General features: G+C 48.9%; 1 protein-coding gene across 7 annotated transcripts in view; it reads right to left on the bottom strand.

The window, feature by feature from the left end:
- Positions 1 to 18,057, bottom strand: part of ARHGEF11 (Rho guanine nucleotide exchange factor 11) — a 99,117-nt gene that overhangs the window by 16,851 nt on the left and 64,209 nt on the right. For 2 of the 7 annotated variants that reach the window (XM_023640955.2, XM_070268006.1), the window contains exons 11-23: positions 16,346 to 16,391; positions 15,724 to 15,800; positions 14,443 to 14,580; positions 11,480 to 11,554; positions 11,158 to 11,259; positions 9,979 to 10,077; positions 8,635 to 8,677; positions 7,346 to 7,442; positions 7,046 to 7,168; positions 5,720 to 5,743; positions 4,388 to 4,532; positions 3,980 to 4,079; positions 3,174 to 3,203 (exon numbers count right to left, since the gene is read on the bottom strand). In XM_023640955.2, the coding sequence (XP_023496723.2) occupies positions 3,174 to 3,203; positions 3,980 to 4,079; positions 4,388 to 4,532; positions 5,720 to 5,743; positions 7,046 to 7,168; positions 7,346 to 7,442; positions 8,635 to 8,677; positions 9,979 to 10,077; positions 11,158 to 11,259; positions 11,480 to 11,554; positions 14,443 to 14,580; positions 15,724 to 15,800; positions 16,346 to 16,391 (1,099 nt within the window). The remainder of the gene's footprint in view (positions 1 to 3,173; positions 3,204 to 3,979; positions 4,080 to 4,387; positions 4,533 to 5,719; positions 5,744 to 7,045; positions 7,169 to 7,345; positions 7,443 to 8,634; positions 8,678 to 9,978; positions 10,078 to 11,157; positions 11,260 to 11,479; positions 11,555 to 14,442; positions 14,581 to 15,723; positions 15,801 to 16,345; positions 16,392 to 18,057) is intronic. The other 5 variants (XM_001495520.6, XM_023640962.2, XM_070268005.1 and 2 more) reach the window with 3 other exon arrangements.

Raw genomic sequence — 18,057 nt, 5'->3', positions numbered from 1 at the left:
TAGTCCTGGCTCTTCCACTACCACGCAGCGTGGCCTGGGCGGTCACTCTACCTTTCTGGGTCTACTCTTCTCATACGCTAAAGAGGGTTTGAAAGTACATTTCAGTGGATACAGGCATACGTCGGAAATAGTGAACTGGGTTCAGTTCAATAAAATGACTCTCTTACTAAAACGAGTCTCACGAATTATTTGGTTTCCCAGTACACATAAAAGTTATGTTTATACTATACTGTATTCTATTAAGTGTGCAATACATAATGTCTAAAAAAACCAATGTACATATCTTAATCAAAAAATACTTTATTGCTAAAAAAATGCTAACCATCATCTGAGCCTTCAGTGAGTTGCTATCTTTCTGCTGGTGGAGGGTCTTGTAAAAAACACATTATCTGTGAAGTGCATTAAAGTGAGGTATGCCCGTATTTCTTTTGGCTTTCACATCCTTTATTACAATCACTCTTCTGCCTGAAAATTGTGACTAGGTGTTTCCCAAGAGCCACACACAGGTTAAAGAAAAAATAGCCAGGAGGACTGAAAACATAAGTACGTGTAATTTGGCCATGTTGTCAAATTGTATCAAGCATTTTTCAAATGTGTATTATTTTTAGAGTTCATTATTTCTGTTTTTCCTTGACCCTTCTTTCTGCCCCTGCCCCCTCCCCCCACCACTTCTGATCTCCATCATTAAAGAATCACATCTTTTATTACCAGTGAGGGGGGGTCTTAGGAGGAACAGAGGAGGGATGTTGCTCTCTGGCATTCAGATTCTAGCCTTTTTTTTCAAAGCTAAGACGAAAGAGAGCTATTCTTGTTCAAAGAAGCAGAGAAGGCAGGTAAGAGAGTAAAATGGCACACGCAATGCCACGTGGAGACGCTGGAGAAGAACACGCAGGCCCGGGGCTCACGGCTGTCACCTGCAAAGTCAACCAGCTCAGCTCCAGGGCCAGTGATACTAGAACAGGAGTTGGGCTAGAAATGCTGCTCTCCCTGAGGCCAATGGGAAGGATAAGTGGGATTAGGGAGGCAAGATAAATACCCCAGGGGGCTAGGCCCTGATTCTAACCATACTAACCAGGGTTCCCTACATGCTTCAGAGACCCTGATATCTATATATACAAACTTACAAATCTCCCCATGTATCTAAACTTGAGTTTCATAAGAAAATTTCCAAGCCAGAGGGAGCAGAAAAAAATTTAGCTGGTCTCTTCAAAGCTTACAACTTCATATCCTGTAGGCAGGTAGCTAGGGTAATATTTTCCTAAAACTGCGTAACAGGTAGCTGTGGGTATGTATTAGGAGTAGGGGCCGTTACCATCACTCCCATTTTGAAGATTAGGGCCAGATCTGCCTGCCCCAGACTGAGAGTGCAGCTGGGCCTTGGGCAACTTCCAGAACCAGGGCCAGCGGTGCAGCCACTGCCCTGGGCCGCCCTGGCTGGGGGATGACGGGGGAGCCTGGGAACATCCTATAACAGAAAGCCAGGCTGAGTCCACTGTTTCCTCTCTCATGGGCCACTTGGAAAATGCCCAATTGTCCTCAGGACATAGTTACACTCTGTGATAAGAAAGAGGTGTAGCCCTGAGATCTGGTAAAACTGAATAACTCAGAGCAACAGGGGAAAAAATAGGTAGAAAGGAAGACATTTTTAAAAAGAGCAAAGTTTCACTGGTCGCCTTTGCTCTCCTTCCTCCATTCTCTGAATGACAATAAAACTACATAAAAGTAGATCAGATGTTACCAACAATCAGATACTTTCACTAATCAACAGGGGCAACAGTTGACCGTAAGTGGCAAAACTCTCACTATGGAGCTTTCTAGCTTTGGTGGGTGTTTGGTCTTTAGATACGGACACAGATTTGCATGATGTCCTGGGAACTGAGAACACCAAATCAAGTCACGAAATCACAGCGGAAAGATCTGACTGAAAGAGATGGCGGACACACAGCATCCTTATCCTGCCCTTGGGATCAGCGACTCCGCCCTGGGCCTTCCTGTCCCCTCTCAGGCTGACACAAAGCAAGTGGCCTGGGCAGGGCTGCTAAGTCTCCCAGGGCTGCTCGCCTCCTGCCTTCCCCGGGCAGGGCGGACGCAGGGCCGACGGGAGGAAGAATCCATTAAGAACTAAGGGCCTGGGTTTCAAGGACATCCTTTTCTTTTTTCCACTGTTTTATAAACAGTTTTTCAATAATTCTTTATTTTCATTGTTTCAAATAGCATAATGTCTAGGAATTTAATAACTTTTAAAATAATTTCGAAGATCATTATTTTTAACTGCCGCTTTTACATAAAATGAATTCTAGCCACAGAATAATTTCCTGATTGAATCCCACTACTCTCTCTCTCCATAGATTTATCATAGAACCCAGAAAACATTAATCACTTAATTGAATGCATACGGACCTCACTGATGGGACATGAACTTGTCCCATTCTAGGCTCTAAGCTTCCTTGGGTTAATGTGTATTGAATATATATTTTAATACACAGATTCTAGAAGACATTAGGCACTCTAAAACACACTTATGGTCCTTTTTCACCTGCTGCAATTATACAGTGCTGACAGTTATGAGTTAAAAGAGATGAGGGTATTATGCTAAGGGGCTTAAGCAAAGTAGATGATATAAATAAAGATACCCCAAAGAAAAACTGTTAGAGACCTATCATTTACTAAAAACCCCACATAACCTCCAAAAATGAGGATTTTTATTATTTCAATTGAAAACAAAAATCTGAGGAACTTGTGCAGGACATTTCAATGTATGAGGGTTTCCTTCATTTATACAGAGCTCTACAGCGTGAGCCTCCGCCATAGAGAGGCGAGACAATTAAAGAGAAAGGTCTTAGGCTGCGGAGCAATCTCACAGGGACTAGAAGGTGGGCCTCTGCTGAACCGCCAGGAAGGGCCCCCCCGGGGAGGAGCCCCGGCTCTTGGGGAGCCTGGGTTGGGCAGGTAGAGCCTCGCAGCCAGAGTGAGGGCAGAGCCTCATGGGCAAGGGTCTGTGTCACAGAGCAGCTCTGCAACAAGGAGGAACATATAAGAGAAATGGAGGGAGGAAAGAGGATCAGGATAGGAGGAGAAGATGGAGGAGAAAAGGAAAGAAGGGAGGACAGGATTTGGGCGATGGAAACTCAATGCTAATGCAAAGAAAAACCCAAAGAAAATGGTCCTTTTACCTTCCACAGGGGACAAGGGAATATGAAATGCTAAAAGAAAACAAACAAAAACAAAAGTAAACCATGAAAAGTCAAATTAATGTTTCACGAGTCAAAATAAAAATTACATCAAGCTGGAAAATGAAAGGCAGCGGCAAACATCAGGGCTGATCTAGTGGAGTCCCCGTCCTCCCCCTCCTCCCCCAAAGCAGCGATTTCAGAAAAGGCAGCAGGCCCACCCCACAGCCTTCACAGAGTCCCCAGACTAATACTGGGGTCTCAAGATACTGACTGGGAGGGCCAGCAGCAATTTCCAGACAAATGACACAACGCCGGGGAGAGATCAATGATAGGACCAAGGAGTTTGGGTTACTGATGGCATTAGGGGAACCTCTGGGTCCCAAACCGACCCTCTTTATGCCTAGTTCTGCTTAACAGTAACTCAAACTCCCTAACAAGGGCCCATAATTGCTCCCAGCACACAGGCCCTCAGGAGTACAGATGAATCCCATGGATGAAGGTGAAGGGGGCGTTTACCGTCAACAGGGCTATCCTGCCAGGGGGGAAATATCCCTCCGCATGGCTGTTCAGTAGCTACAACTGGCTCTGAGTTCCTGGACTAGGACCCACGGCCTCCAGGGCTCTGAGTAGTCACCTGTACCTTAGAGGTCCTGCACTGGCTATGGCCAGGGGAGAATGCAGGAGCACCAAGAAGAAGCTGAGTCTGGGCCTGCGGCTCCCAGAAACACAGGAAGACCCTTGGCAATGTACCAGTCTGTGAAGGGGCTGAGGTCCCTGCCCAAGGCCGTTGCTCCCCAAATACTCACTGCTCTGGGATGAGCTTTTGGGCTTCCCGATGTACTTGAGGATGGGGTTTCGCTTCTTGTCCTCCAAGGCATCCTTTTCTTTCTTGGAATTGCTACTCTGCTGAGACGAGAGACACTGCGGTTTAGAGAAGGTCCCATCATTCAGCCTTGGCCACTAATTACTCTGCCACTGCTCCCAAGACCGGCCCTAAACAAATAGCTGGAAAGCAGACTCATGCTTGTACCCGACCTAGCACATCTGCTCTGGGCTGGGTTTGGAGGGAGAGCTGCTCTGGTCTAGGGATTCTCACTGACTCCATGTCCCAAGGCAGCCGGATGAGCTAAATAACTGCAGAACGGCCTCCCCATTGGCCTCAGCGCAGACAACTGTACACCGAGAGAGGACGCTTTCTAGGGCAGCTCTGTCACCTTCTTTGTCTTTGGGAAGAAAGGCAGCCACTTGTCCTTGTCAGGAGCAGACTGGGCCTTTTCGGCTGTGCTGGCAGGGCGTGCCTCTCGAAGACGAATCCCAGCATGGCTCATGTAGGTATTGAGGGCGAAGTCCATGGGGGCACTGTGAGAGGGAGCCAGGTGTCGTGGATCTGAAAGCCGAGTTATGTCCCTGCCAGCTCGTGCAAGGGCTGGAACTCTGCTCCAAACAACCTCCTCACCATCGCCCAGAGGGGTGGCGAAGAGATAGTTATGGGGTCAGGATATTCAGAGGAGGCCTGGAAGACTCCAAAGGGACAGCAGGCAGAAGGTGGCTGAAAGTCCTGGCTGGCATGACCCCTAGGAGAAACCATATTCTTTCCCTAAGCGGAACTCTTTCTAGTGAAAGGATGCTGGTCAGTGGAAGGACATGTCAGTTTCCTACAATCCAAGCAACCAAGCCACAGGCAGGCCTGGAGGACCGGTTGAGGCCCGCAGCTAATGTCCTCAGGCACACGTGGCGGGGCGGCAAAGGGAAAGGAGATGTGCCGATCTGCCTCTGCCAAGGTAGGCTGCCTTCGCCACCCTCCCACCCCCCAGTAGAAAGAGAAAGAGATGGGAAGGAGTTGTCAAGTAGCTTCCAGCTGCCACAAATGAAACTGTCCAGAGCTCTGTGTTTAAAAATTTCTTTGGCTCTCAATTCAGTAGACAGATTATCCACTTTGTGGATTCAATGCAGCAAATGCTTCAGCCCTAGCTTCCCTTTCCACTTACATAGACTTCCCAACCCATCTCCTCTCCCTTACTAAGTGTGTGCATGCTCAGGGAATGCATACTCATCCTGCAACACTGGCTGCTGAGAAACAAAGACACGTATATAGGCTGCAAAAAAAAAAAAAATCACAATACATGCCCAGAGAGGAAACGTGTTGTTCCCCAGCTCGTCCCTGTAGGTGCTGCTAACACTGCCTGATTCTGTCACTGTCACTTCTTTGGGTGGTCTAAGAGAAAGAAGCAGGAAGGGAGATGCAAGGCTAATTTGGGTGGAGAAGAGGAGGCCAGGTCTGGGAATGTCGGGAACGATGGCAGCTTGGTGTCTTCACACTGAGGAGCAGACCCATGTCCCAGACAGTGATTCCTGAGGATCAGGAGCCTGGGCCTCACGACCCCGTTGTTATGGTCACACAGACACCTGGGAACTCAACTTGGAGAGACCATGGTCCTATGTGATCCTATGATGCTAGGGACTCGCCTGTGATTGGCAGAGATGGAAAGCACAGTAGCCAAACCCCATTCCTTCCCACCTTGAAATCACACCACAGACTCACTCACCTCCTGTCTTCCTCGTATTTGGACCTGGAACAAAAGAAAGAACAGATGACTCAGACTGCAAAGGCAGAGGCTCGTCCGCCTGTGCAGAGCCTGGGAGGAGGGCAAGTTCTTTCCTAGAGGAAGGGAGGGTTGGCGGAGAGAAGGGAGGAGTATGATAAAAGGCCAGACTTAGACGCTTGGTCTCAGCTCTGGAGCCAGCTTGGGGCTCAGGAGGTGAGGGTTCTCATTCCCTCGAGGGACTCAATTAGCACATAGCGATGATGATGATGATGCTGATGCTGACGTCCTTCTAGCTAAAAGGAGGGGGAAAGTGGCACGGACAGCCTCTAGCTTGTACCGTTTCAGCTTCTGAAGTTATTATGGAGGAAGAGGCTCCTCCCTGTGTCCACCTAGAACTAAATTAGGAGGGTCAGGCTGACGCTGAGGCAGGAGGTGAGAGAACAGAGATAATACCTTGAGACCTCATTCAAAGACACCTATTTAAAAGAGGTAAATGGTAACAGTAACTAACGTGAGTATTTACCACAGGCCAGGCACTATTCTAAGCTATTTACATGTATAACTCATCTAATTCTCAAAATTACCCATGACTAGGTATTATATCTCCATTTCATGAGACTGAGGCTTCCTTGCTTTAAAATAGAAACCATTATAAAAGGGGCATCTGTACTGTCAACAATCTCACGTAATTCTGTGGTGCCTGTGACCTCAGAATAGGCTCACTCAGGTTCTGCCTCCATCCCTGGAGTGGTTGGGGGATTGCTGCCGTCTGACCGCCAGGGGAACGAAGGCTCCGAGAGGTCCAGGGCTTGGCTGACGGTCGGAAGATTGTTTTCAAAGAACATGCCCTCCCTGCGTGATCTCATCTAGTCGCAGCTCCGGCCCAGACCTCTTATCAAACGCCAGATTCATATAAGCAGCTGCCTACTCAAATCCCAAATCAGTTTGATGTCTAAAAAAGATCTTGGATTTAACGTGTCCAAAACTGAGCCCCCTCGATTTTCTACCACAAAACTGCTCCACACACAGTTGTCCCTGTCTCAACGGATGGCACTTCTGGTGAGGAAGGGGAGCAGAAAGCTCACCACATTTCCAGAGCGCATGGTTCGTCAGCACCACCAAGTTACGGTGGGCAGCCTCAGGCTCCGCACTCCCTTGAAACACCCCACTGCCCTCAGCCTGAGAAACGCAGTGGGAGGGTGGGATTCTCTCCATCTTTCAGGGGAAGGAGAATCAGGCAAGAAGTGGAAGAGGGAGAGAGGTCAGGAAATAGACCCACAAAATACATCAGTATGTTCGGGGGGTAGGGTGGAACTGGAGACTCACAAAATATCTCCCAGGGCAGCCAGCTGCTTCTCGGCCACCTGACGCTCTCGGAGAGGGTCCCCATCCAGGTCCAGCAGGTCGTTTTCACCATATAGGCTGCCCAGCCCCAGAGTGCGCTTTGTTCTGAGTCAGAGGGACACGGAGAAAGAAACAATGTACACGACTGCTCGACAGATACCCAGAAGGAGTGAGCAAATATACACACATAACCAGAGATACACACACACCACAGGGAAAACAAAAAGGGCGAGGAGGCAGAGGGACAGGGGAGAGAGAACAGGGGCCAGAGGCCTGGGCCACCTGTAGTCGTGTATCTGCTCCTGGATCTCTGGCAAGGCCGCCTCCTGAGCTTCACAGAGAACGCCGCGCATGTCCTCCCCGCTCCGCAGGCGCAAGTCTGAGGTGGGAGCCGCGAGAGACAGAAATGGGGAGGGATGTCAGGGAGGAGGTCGTGTCTGCCGAGAGTCTCAAAGCCTCTTAGGTCCCTGCGGCCCCGGGAGGGGAGGCTGGCTTTCTGCCCTCCTGTTAGCCAAAGGAAGCGGAGGCCTGGACCTACGAGGCCATTTCTGAATTCAGGACTGGAATCCCAAAGTCCAAGTCCCAAGGCAAAGACAAAACATTTTGGGGATGTTCTACGCTCCATTAAGTGAAGAAATAGTAAAGCCCTTCTCAGGGGACGTGTCCAGATGCTGCCCAGACAGAGCGCACCGCTCTGAGAGGCTCACTCTCCTCCTACGCGTCCAGGGCTGCTCCCAGGACTGAAAAAGGCAAGCACTTCACAGGAACGCCAACACCAGAAACGGGAAGGCCTCCCCTGTCCCTGTGTCCAGCTTCACATCTAGCCGAGGCCAAGCCCCTGGGGGCAGCTGGTTCCCACTCACCCTGCTTTTGAGCAAACTCTGTTCACCCTCTGGCCTGTGCCCATAAAGCACCTTTCCAAAGGCAGCTTTGAACTTCTGTCCTCTAGGAAGCTGCCTGTGACCTGCTTCTCAGGCTGACGTCCTTTATACTGCCTCCCTCCTCTCAGCTCTCCTACTTGTGATTTGAGAAGGAGAAGCAGGCAGAGCGACCACCTAGTGCACTGGGCTCTCACTCTGGACTAGCCGCTATCAGTATTAGTTAAGAAACTTACAAAAACAAAAAAACAAAACAAAAACATGCCGGAGGTCCTGACTCTGAAGGTGGGGTGGAGTGAGGCCCTGGTTTCTGTCCTTAAAAGAGTTCCCCAAGGAATTCTGATGGGCAGCCAGGCTTAGGGATCCCTTGAGTCCAATTTCCCCTTTGCACAGATGACCCAATTGGGCCCAGAAAGGTCATGTGGAAGGTTGGTAGAAATGAGCCCAGGTCTCCAAACCAAGTCGCCTCTTCCGTGACACGCTCCACCAGGCACAGTGAGCTCCCAGGCAGGGCCTGTCCCTTCTGTGCCTGTCCTTAAGCTACCAGGAGGAGTTCTGGAGGAACCGTCCCTAATTTCCCCTAGAGGACAGTGGCCCAAGGATGGGGACTCCATCCCCTCTGTCCTCTAGAGCTTCCTCAGGGCCCAGGACAACACAGGCACCAGGAGAAGACTGACCAATGAGCCAACTTACCAATTTCAGCCTGTAAGACCTCCGGGAGCTTCACTCTCAGAGGCTAAAAGACAGAAGAGCAAGGGCAGAAGTGGTGAGGTCCACACACCCCAGGGTATGAGGGAGACACCACTCAGGGCAAGGAGGGCTCTGGAACACCACATTCTCCCCTTTTCCCTACATCTACCCAACTCTCCTCTCATCTCTCTCCAACCTGTATACCCGAATTCCAGGCTCGGGTTTTTGAGAAATGGAATCTGAGGCCACGGGGCAAGCTGGCACTATGTTCTGAGGGTGGCACATGCAGTTTTTCCACCCTTATTTCAAGGATATCAGGGTGAATGGAATGGGGATATTCCAAAAAGGGGATGGTGTTAATCTAGCAGCAAGGGAGAAATCTTTATTAGGCTATTTGATGGACTTCTTCTCCCCTTCAGTCCCAGGGGAAAAGTGGCCTTACATCACCAAGGACTGGGACTCTGTCCTCTGGAGCCTCCTGAGGGCCCAGGACAAGGCGAGCACCAAGAGGAGACTAACTGACTAACAAGCCCACGTCCCAGAACTTGGTGAGCACAGCGCTCTGGCTTTTGCTTTGCGGGTACCTGCCCGCAGGATACTGGGACGGTTCCATAACAACCGCAGGGAACGACTGGCAGCTCTCACCTCCTTACTCAAGACCCATTTAAGGAAGCAAATAAAAAAATCTCGAGGAAAACCAGTTTATTTCCCAATCTCATTAGTTCCAGTAGCTTACTGCCAGATGAAGAAAGCCATTTTAGAATTAGTTTAGTTAGATCACATTAGAAAGTCTAGGATGGGAACTATCCTCTGCAGGCAGACGTGGTGCCACCAGCGGGATCCCTGACACGTCCTTGGAAGGAACCGTGTCTGGATGCAGAGTGTTCAGCTGCCCCGGGTTCTCTGGGGTTTCCTCCCTCTGAAGGCTGCCTTCAGGCAGTAACAGCAAGTCAGGCTGAGCTTCAGAAACCTGGGTCTCCTCTTGGCTCACTGATCTCAATCATCTGATGTCTCTGGGCCTCGGTTTCTTCGTCCCAGGGATGGGCAAGGCAGGGAGGGGTGGGGGAACCAGGGCATTGATCCAGGCAGAGTAATCAGGTTTTGGTGCAATCTCCTTCTCCAAACATTCAGAGAGGCATGTGCATTCTACCTCGCTGCATGTGGAACAGAAGAGGTACAGGGGGAGATCCAGCTTGAGACAGTAGAGCTGGGAACAGAGGCCAGGAACCCTAATCTCTCAGCCCAGACTTCTCTTTAAGAACTTGTCACCATTCGGCCCGAGTATCTGCACCTCCGAGTGGCCCAAAGAGGACAGTAAAATTGTAATCCAATCTCTGCCCGCCTTACCGCATTTTTCTCTAGGAAAATGTTCCAGATGTCTTTTCCCAAGCTTCGGGAATCCTTGGGGTTTGTCTGCTGATAAACTTCTGCACACAAGTAGAAGAGCTAGGAGGAGAGAGAAAATGGGTTAGAGCCGTGGCACTCAATCAGGAGTGGTTCTTCCCCCCAGGGAACAACTGGCAGTGTGTGGAGACATTTTTGATGGTTACACCTGGAGACGTGCTACTTGCTTCTAGTGAGTGGAGCCCAGTGATGCGGCTACATATCCGACAGAGCACATGACAGCCCCCACAACAAAGAATTCCACAGCTCAAGGCGTCAGTGCTGAGGTTGACAAACCCTGGCTTAGAGTGTTCCAGAAGCCTACGGCAGAGAATCCCCCCTCCCCCTACTTCCAACAGAATCACTCCTCAACTCGGTAGCCTCTCCACACTTGATATTTTGTGCCTGTGCTTGTTTATATGGCGTTGTCTAAGTGTTCGTGTTTTATTTCTCTTTGTGATATGCCCGGTCTTCATTCAGGAATGCTTCTGAGACCCCAGCACTGGGGACTTACACACAGGAATTCAGTGAACACCTGCTGAGCAAATGGATGTGGATTCTGGCTTCTCATAGTGGCATCCCCAGAAAGAAAAAAAACCGGAGTCCACGCTTCGGGCAGGAAGGTTGCACTGAAGAACACAACATCAACCTCCCTCCCTCAGCCCCCTTCCTTTCTAAGCATGCAGCTGAGCAGGATGGGAGAAACTGGTAAGGCTGCAGGCTCCGAGCCCTGCCCCAGGGCACTCCGGCCTCCATCCCCTCACAATCCTTCAGGTGGAAGACACTTTATTGTCTTGCCCCTCTGCCAAGCTTTCTTGAGCCATTCTCTCAACTCCCCACAGTCAGTCTGTATCCACCTTCATTCAAAAAACTCTAGAAAGACCATTTTCTGCAAGCCGACCAAGAACGAACATTTTCCTGGCCGTGCTCTTCCTGCTCCTGCCTATGCTGTCGATGGAGACAGCAGTGAAGAATCGCTTCTGCCTAAGGTGCACCTTCTTTTCTATTTTGTCTCTGTCCTTGAGATGCCTGAAGGTGCCCATGGAGCTGACTTACAACATCTAGAAAGCAGAGACAGAGGCCAGAGATTCTCTTTGCCAGGCACAAGCAGGCACTGAATCAAGACTGACGCTTCTGACTTACCAGTGGACTGGGGTCAGCTTGAGAGAAGATGTAACGTAGAAAAACCCCCAGATGAGCTGGCCGCGACTTAAGTTTCTCAAGATCCTGGAATATGATGTCACTCTGGAAGGCAGAACGACGAGAAGGGCTGGGGGGCACAGAGACCGGGTACAGCAGCACGGCCTGTTTCAGCTTAGCTCCCATGTTCTCCGCCTTCCAGGGTTTATAAGCTGTGGCTCCCTCCCCAAGCTCCCTCACAGCTGGTCCTAGTCAAGCTGCCTCTAGTCAAGAGCAGCTGGTACGACAGAAGAATGATGAAAGGAGAAAACCAGGAAACCGTTACCTCGTTGTTGAAATAACCGGGGTCATAATCTTCCTCTGGGCCAATAATTAAAGGCTTTGGGCTTTGATCTACACCCTGCGGGAGAGAGGCAAGTTGTAGAGAGGAGAGGTTAGAGGACGGGCGATGCAACCCCCTCACTGAAGTCTGTTTAGAAACGGCACGGCACTGACAAGGAAAGCCACACAGGTCTCGTGAACGTTAGCATCTCACTACCACCTCCAAATCTCAGAAAACAGAAAAAATGATTTCCACTCGCAGGAAGTCAACTGCGTCTGGGTGGGGCAGAGCAGACTCAGGGCAGACTGGTCACATGGCATATGAAGATGGGAAGTGAGAGAAGTACTCTCTTCCTGTTTGCAAAAGACCAGGGAGGCAGTGTCAGCCAACAAAATAAGAACCTAGGGCTCCTGCCGGACTGTTGGGTTGGGGGCTTTCTCATCTCCTAAATAGCGACTTCCTACCCCAAACACATACCCTCCCAGTCTAACACAGTGCCATTCCACAGTTCCCGTGTGCCCAGTAAGCACCCGCAGCTTGGTGGTCTGTCAGAGGAGTGCCTAGGAGCCCACCTTTACCTCCTTGAGCACAAGGGGACGGAGCTGATCTTTCTCCAACACCGTTTTCATCATTTCTCTTGCCTGCTCAACAATCTGTGACAGATCCCCATTACCTTTCTAAAATCCAAACTTCTCAGCTTGGCTTTTCCTCCATTCCCCCTTATGCCAATTTTAATACAAACCTAACCCTAACTGTGCCATCCATTAGATATGACGAGAGATTTAATATTGTATAAACTTTTCAGATGCTTCACTGGACAAGCCTTTCTTCTGAAGGTTCCTTGTCAAAGCTTCTCCACCTCACATGCACTGGTTCCCCAACAAGGCCTCTCTGGAACCCACCTAGCTTACTCAGGCCTCTTTTTCCCCAGGCCTGTGATACCCTCCTGACCCACCTTCTCAAGGGGCTTTTCCTGACACTCCTCACTCCTCTTTGTTCTCCCGGATATTTGTAGACTCTATGCCCAGAATCACTGAGTCACAGAATGCATGAGACCCAGAAGGCATCTCAGAGATTGGAGTCTAGCACTCGTTTATAGACGAGAAAAGTGGGGCACGAGTGACTGAATGGCACGCTCCAAGCTGTGGAGGCAGGCCTGATATGCTGTATTTGTATTTCTCAGACACATCCTGAGCATCCTCCTCTTCTGTAACACCCTATTCTCTGGATCCCTTGGGTCCAGGATCCCCAGGGAGTGTTGGATGATCACTTCTGGCTCTACCTGGCTCTCTGGTGAAACCTGAAAGCACTAGGTTTTTGCTTGTTTGGGAGGAGGGTTTGTTTTTTAAAGTCTTTAGAAATATACAGTTTTTCGGATTACAAAAGCCAAATATGCTTATTATAAAACAATCAAACGCTGCAGAATTAGGATAACAGAAAGTGAGAGTTCCCTGTGATTCGCTCCCCGTGCTGCTGACAGTTTCATGGCTGGTTTAGGGTTTCTTCCCATGCTCTTACTAACATAGATTATTATTAAGAAACTGGAACTATATTTGCTCTTATCACTCAAAAATAGCAATTTAAATAGTTTTCAGAAGATGAACAAATTCAGAGGAGGAACAAAAGGACTACAAGACCAATGACTCCACAGCTGGCTCCTATCAGCCACCCAAAGGAAAACCTCCCTTAGAACAGGATGCGCACCGACCTCTGTCGGCAACCTGAACTTGGTCCTGCAGAGCTACCGAGGCAGGGCAGGGGCAGTCAGAGAGTGCCAGGAGAGGAGCACCCCTGCGCCGGGGCTCAGGAAAACTAAGTTCTAGTCTGATGTGGCATTAACAGGCTGAGTGCTCAAATGGTCCCTTAGCCTTTCTCTGCCTCAGTTGTCTCCCTTACCAAACGAAGCTTCTAACGCCTACCTCCTTTCCTGATGGTGAGAACTAAATGAGATTTTTTGCTAAAGGAGATAGCACAGCAGCTGGTGCACTAGCACATGTTAGATCCATTTCTCTGCCTTTCCCCCTCCAAGATCTAAAAGTAACTAAACGCTATCCTATGGGTAAAACTAGAGCATCAAATAGTATGTGATATCGGTTTTATTTAAGGTAATGGCAGATTTACTTTTTAAAAATAAATTTAAGTTTGAAAAAGTGCATTAAAGAAAAATAGTAAGTATCAACATATTTGGTACAAGGACATGGAAAAAAATCATTATGGTGTAGCAGATGAATTTTAAGAAACACTGTTTTACAAAACCAGGAGATGTCTTCTCAGTGTTGCTAACAGGTAGTGCCCCAGCTTCTGCCTGAACAATGACAGACAGTTCCCTGGCTCTCACGCCAGCCCGCTCCACTGCCAGCCCAGACTCTTCGCAAGCTTTTTGTGCTCAGCAACCCTGTCTTCCTGAAATCTCCCCGGACCTAGTTCTACCCTTGAAATTAGTGGCTTTCAAATCAGGTTCTGCAGAATCTCAGGGCTACAGGATGGAGCCCCTGAGGGTGGGGGGAGGTTGATAGGGAAAGGTCCCAAGGTAGCTGAGCTTTTACTTGTTTGCTATATTAGGGTGCCAAATAACAATATATTGTTTAAGAAAAGGACTTTGCTAACGAAAGAGAAAACTGGAAATTAGTACTGTGGAGAAACACCGAACACATCTACGTCCTCTTCTATATAGGCGTTAAAAGAAAGACCAGCTCTCTGCTCCTTAGACACCCCTTCCTGCCACTGTATTTACTGACTCTTCACACGGGAACTGAGATAGGAAAAATCACTATAGTGGCAGCACATGAATTTTAAGAAGCACTTACTTTCCTGTGTCTGTTGATACCACGTGCTTTCTTTACTATTTGTTCTCTAGGAAAGCATCTATCTCAAAACAGGGGTGTAGTCTATTCGAGGCTACGTACTGGCAACACAATTCTGAAATAAGGGAAGGGAGAACTGCAGGGCGGCTCCAGATCACTCACCTGGTCGCTGGTGGAGGGCACGGGTGCGTCCGAGCCCTGCCGCCTGTGGTGCTGGGCCGCCCTGGCGATGATCACAGGGGAGGTCCGGGGACTGTCTAGCCCAGGGTCTGACAGTACTGAGTTCCGATTCACCAATGACTAGAGGAACAGAGAATTCTGTGAGAAGGAAACTCGTCCAGAAGATCCTCAGGGCTCAGCGCATTTGGTGGCGATAGCCAGACTCATCAGCTCATATGAATTCAGTACTTACTCTGTGCTGGCATCATACTAAGCCTTGAAGATGTAGTACCTCATTTAACGCTCACAACAGCCCTTTGATGCAGGTACTATTATTCCTCCTCCTTTTCATACAAGGACTAAGACTTGGAGAGGTTACGAGACTTGCTGAAGGTCAATAGCTAGTAATGTGGTATCCCCTGGATTCAACCCAGTCTCCACACAGCCTTTATCACTAAGCTGTGCTGCCTCTCAGATGTTGAGTCCTTGGGATAATGTCAACTGCAGATTATTTAGGACCTCCCTCCCCCTTCTTGGTGTCTTTCCCACATCCTGATCCTTTCACATACATTCATCATCTTCCCATGAACAGGAAGTAGTAAGGAAATAAAATTCTATTACTTAAAATTAGATTTTAAACATGTTTCAAATTACTTACTCACAGATTTAATTAACCTGGCTAAGTAAATATTTTGCTAACATCATTATTACTTCTTCCATTCGCTCTTATTTTTATATTGCAAGTTTATATCTACAGTTATATATGTAAACTGAGAAGACTTGGAAGAGAGAACTTTTGAGGTCAAAACCTGAAATTCCTTTGACCACCCCAGAAAAGATGAGCTGTTCAAGTACAAAAAGATCTGTGACAAAGAAAGTGAGAGCCTGCTGTTCTGATTAGGCCAGGTTCATTCTATCAACCTAAGGTGATGTTATTTGCAGCCAGGTAGAAATGTGTTTTTGGTCAAGTCACTGTTTCAGATGATTTACATCTCTGCTCCCTTACACTCTAAGGCTCGCTACAGTGAATGACACGGCCTCTCCCTCCACTCTCCTCTTCAACAGAAGCCAGATTCCACGATCTTGCATGTAGGATGCATTTGAAACCCCTTTCTTGGAACCCAGAGCAGAGTGACTAAAATCCTCAGAACTGGAACTCCAGAAGAGGTCCACAGACGACAGGCCAGCGGCCTTGGTGCCACCGGTGAGCAGCACAGCCGTCAGTGCCTAGAGAAGGGACACCGAGCACAGTTTTCAATGGGGCTCGCCCCTGCTGGCACTCACCTCACTGAGGGAAGGGAAGCGTTCTGTCCCAGAGTCCAAGCCGCTGTCCCCCTCCTGGGAATCCAGAGAGAGTCGGCCTGGGAAGAAACAGTTGACACAGTAAGGAAGGAGCTGTGGTCTGGGGAAGGAAGAACCTTCATTCTGGGAGCCTGTGTGGAGCAGGAAGCGGAAGCTGCCACCTTCCTTTCTTTCCCAGTTTCCCTTTGGCCCTCTCATCTTGTGAGCCCTCGAGTCAGATGCTCTACACCTGTGGCCAGGCCATGTCGCCTCCTGAAATAAGCCTCCACAGCTCTGCCTCCCAACCAGTCTCAGCCCTCACCTCATCCCCAAGCCTCTTCTGGTTCCCATCCATTTCCTCCTGCAACAGCATTTCTTGAGCTCCCAAGTGCCAGGTGCCGATGGGCAAGCCATCGTCTGGACCACCATCATTCTGCCATCTGCCTGGCACTTATCCACCCAGGGCTACTGCCTGGACAGTCATTTCTCCTGAATAAGTGGCATCCAATTTCCCCGAGCACTGCTACTGCTTTCTCTCAGTGCTCGATTTCCCAGAGCGCAGGGAACCGCAGATAAGAAACCTGAACTAGAGATCTGCCAGAGAAAAAGGGTGAGGGGAACTCACCTTCTGAAGATCTCTGGCTGGTGTCCCCATACAGTGGAAGTATGTCCTAAAAAAGAAGGGTCCGGAAGGTGGGCAAATTCTGGGAATCTCTCCTTCCTGTTTCCTTCCTCCAAGCAACCCTTCCCTCAGTCTCAGCAGATAATATCTGCTTACAATTAGCGGCTTCTTCTGCTTCACTGCCTTAAAAATGCCCAGCAAGAAGAGCTATTGCTTCACTCGCACAGTTTGAGGAGGATGGTGACCCCTAATGGTGGAAAGGGAGCTCTACCATTAGTAAGATTCTAAAAACTCATTTGACTGATCATCCCGGACCTCAAAGCCTCTACTGCCCTAGTTGGGTTGGACACAGAAAGAACCTTCTATCAAGGAGTCCCACAGGCTCAAGCAGGTGACTGAGGGAAGATAAGAAAGGTCTACCTCTAAACATCTTTGAAGAGGACTGACAGATGCTGGCCCGCAGCTGACTGACCAGCCAGTGTCGGGGGTATTATGTTGACAGAGGTTCACTGTTTATATAAGGTGCTCTTTTCTATCTCATTTACTCTTTCAACAACTCTGAGGCAGGTAGAGTACTCTCACGTTATAAACGAGAAAACAGAAGCCCAGAGAGCTTAAGCAACTTGCCCAAGCTACACAGCAGTAAGCTATAAAGCCAGGGTTGGCGCTCAGACCTTCAGATCCTAGGCTGTGTGTTTCAGACTTGCCCCGTCACAGAGTACATGTGCACTGACACTAACAGCGGCAGCAGCAAGCGTGGACTGGCCCCTGTGCTGAGGGGCGTGCCTTCATTCCGACATAACCCTAGCAGGCAGATCCTGTCCTGATCTCCATTTCATAAATGAGGACACTGAGGCTCCCACGGATCACGGAACTTGCCCAAGAGTCTTAAAGCTGGTGAGCACCAGAGCTGGGATGTGAATCCGGATGGTCCAAGTCCAGAACCTGAGCTCCTATCAACCATGTGACACGGAGAAGTCTTTCCGGAAGTAAAACAGTTTAAATCTGATTAGCTTGTGTTTCCCAGACATTTTTGATCTGGATGTTCTAAAAAAGAAAGTAGATAATCCTCAAATAATTTCTATTGGCTCTGGTAAATATTATTCTTGGAGAGCTTAAAGTTTCTGGTGAGTTACTTCTTATTTACCCAAAGAGTCAAGGTCTGATGGAGATAAGTAGGACAGTAACAGTCAAGTCCCTGACCAGAACAGATAAGGAACCATCTCCTGTCTGGGATTTTCCATGAAGTGTGGTTAGCTGCTGCTACAGATCCCCCTCAACTGATGGGATCGTTTAGGCTGACTTTAAAAAGTACCTGTGTCCTTTGAGAAGACCCATTACCTGAGGGACAGGTACTAGAAAAAGCTACCAGACGAATGTTGAGTAAAATCCTAGTGTAGGAATATACACCAGCTGTGAGGAAACTCCCCAGAAGGGGATGGATAATCGGGAGACTAAAGCCAACAGTCTGACTTATTTCACATTTATTTCTTTCCATTGCAACTGTAAGCTGTAGGAGGGAATAAACAGGCTTTTGCTTTTGATGACATCCCAAATGTCAGGACAGCGCCCAGCCTCTGTGGTGCTAAATAAAGAATTGCTGACCTTTGTTCCTTTGTAAAATACTCAGCACTTATTAGCTCGGCCTAAGGTCCTGTATGACCCAGGAAGGTTTCTGTCCTAGCTGTCTTCCTGACTCTACCCCCGGTCCACCT

The sequence above is a fragment of the Equus caballus genome, chromosome 5, assembly GCF_041296265.1.
Source record: "Equus caballus isolate H_3958 breed thoroughbred chromosome 5, TB-T2T, whole genome shotgun sequence".
NCBI classification, from domain to species: domain Eukaryota; kingdom Metazoa; phylum Chordata; class Mammalia; order Perissodactyla; family Equidae; genus Equus; species Equus caballus.
The sequence above is the reverse complement of the archived record's forward strand: the minus strand, read 5'-3'. Positions and strand labels throughout refer to the sequence as shown.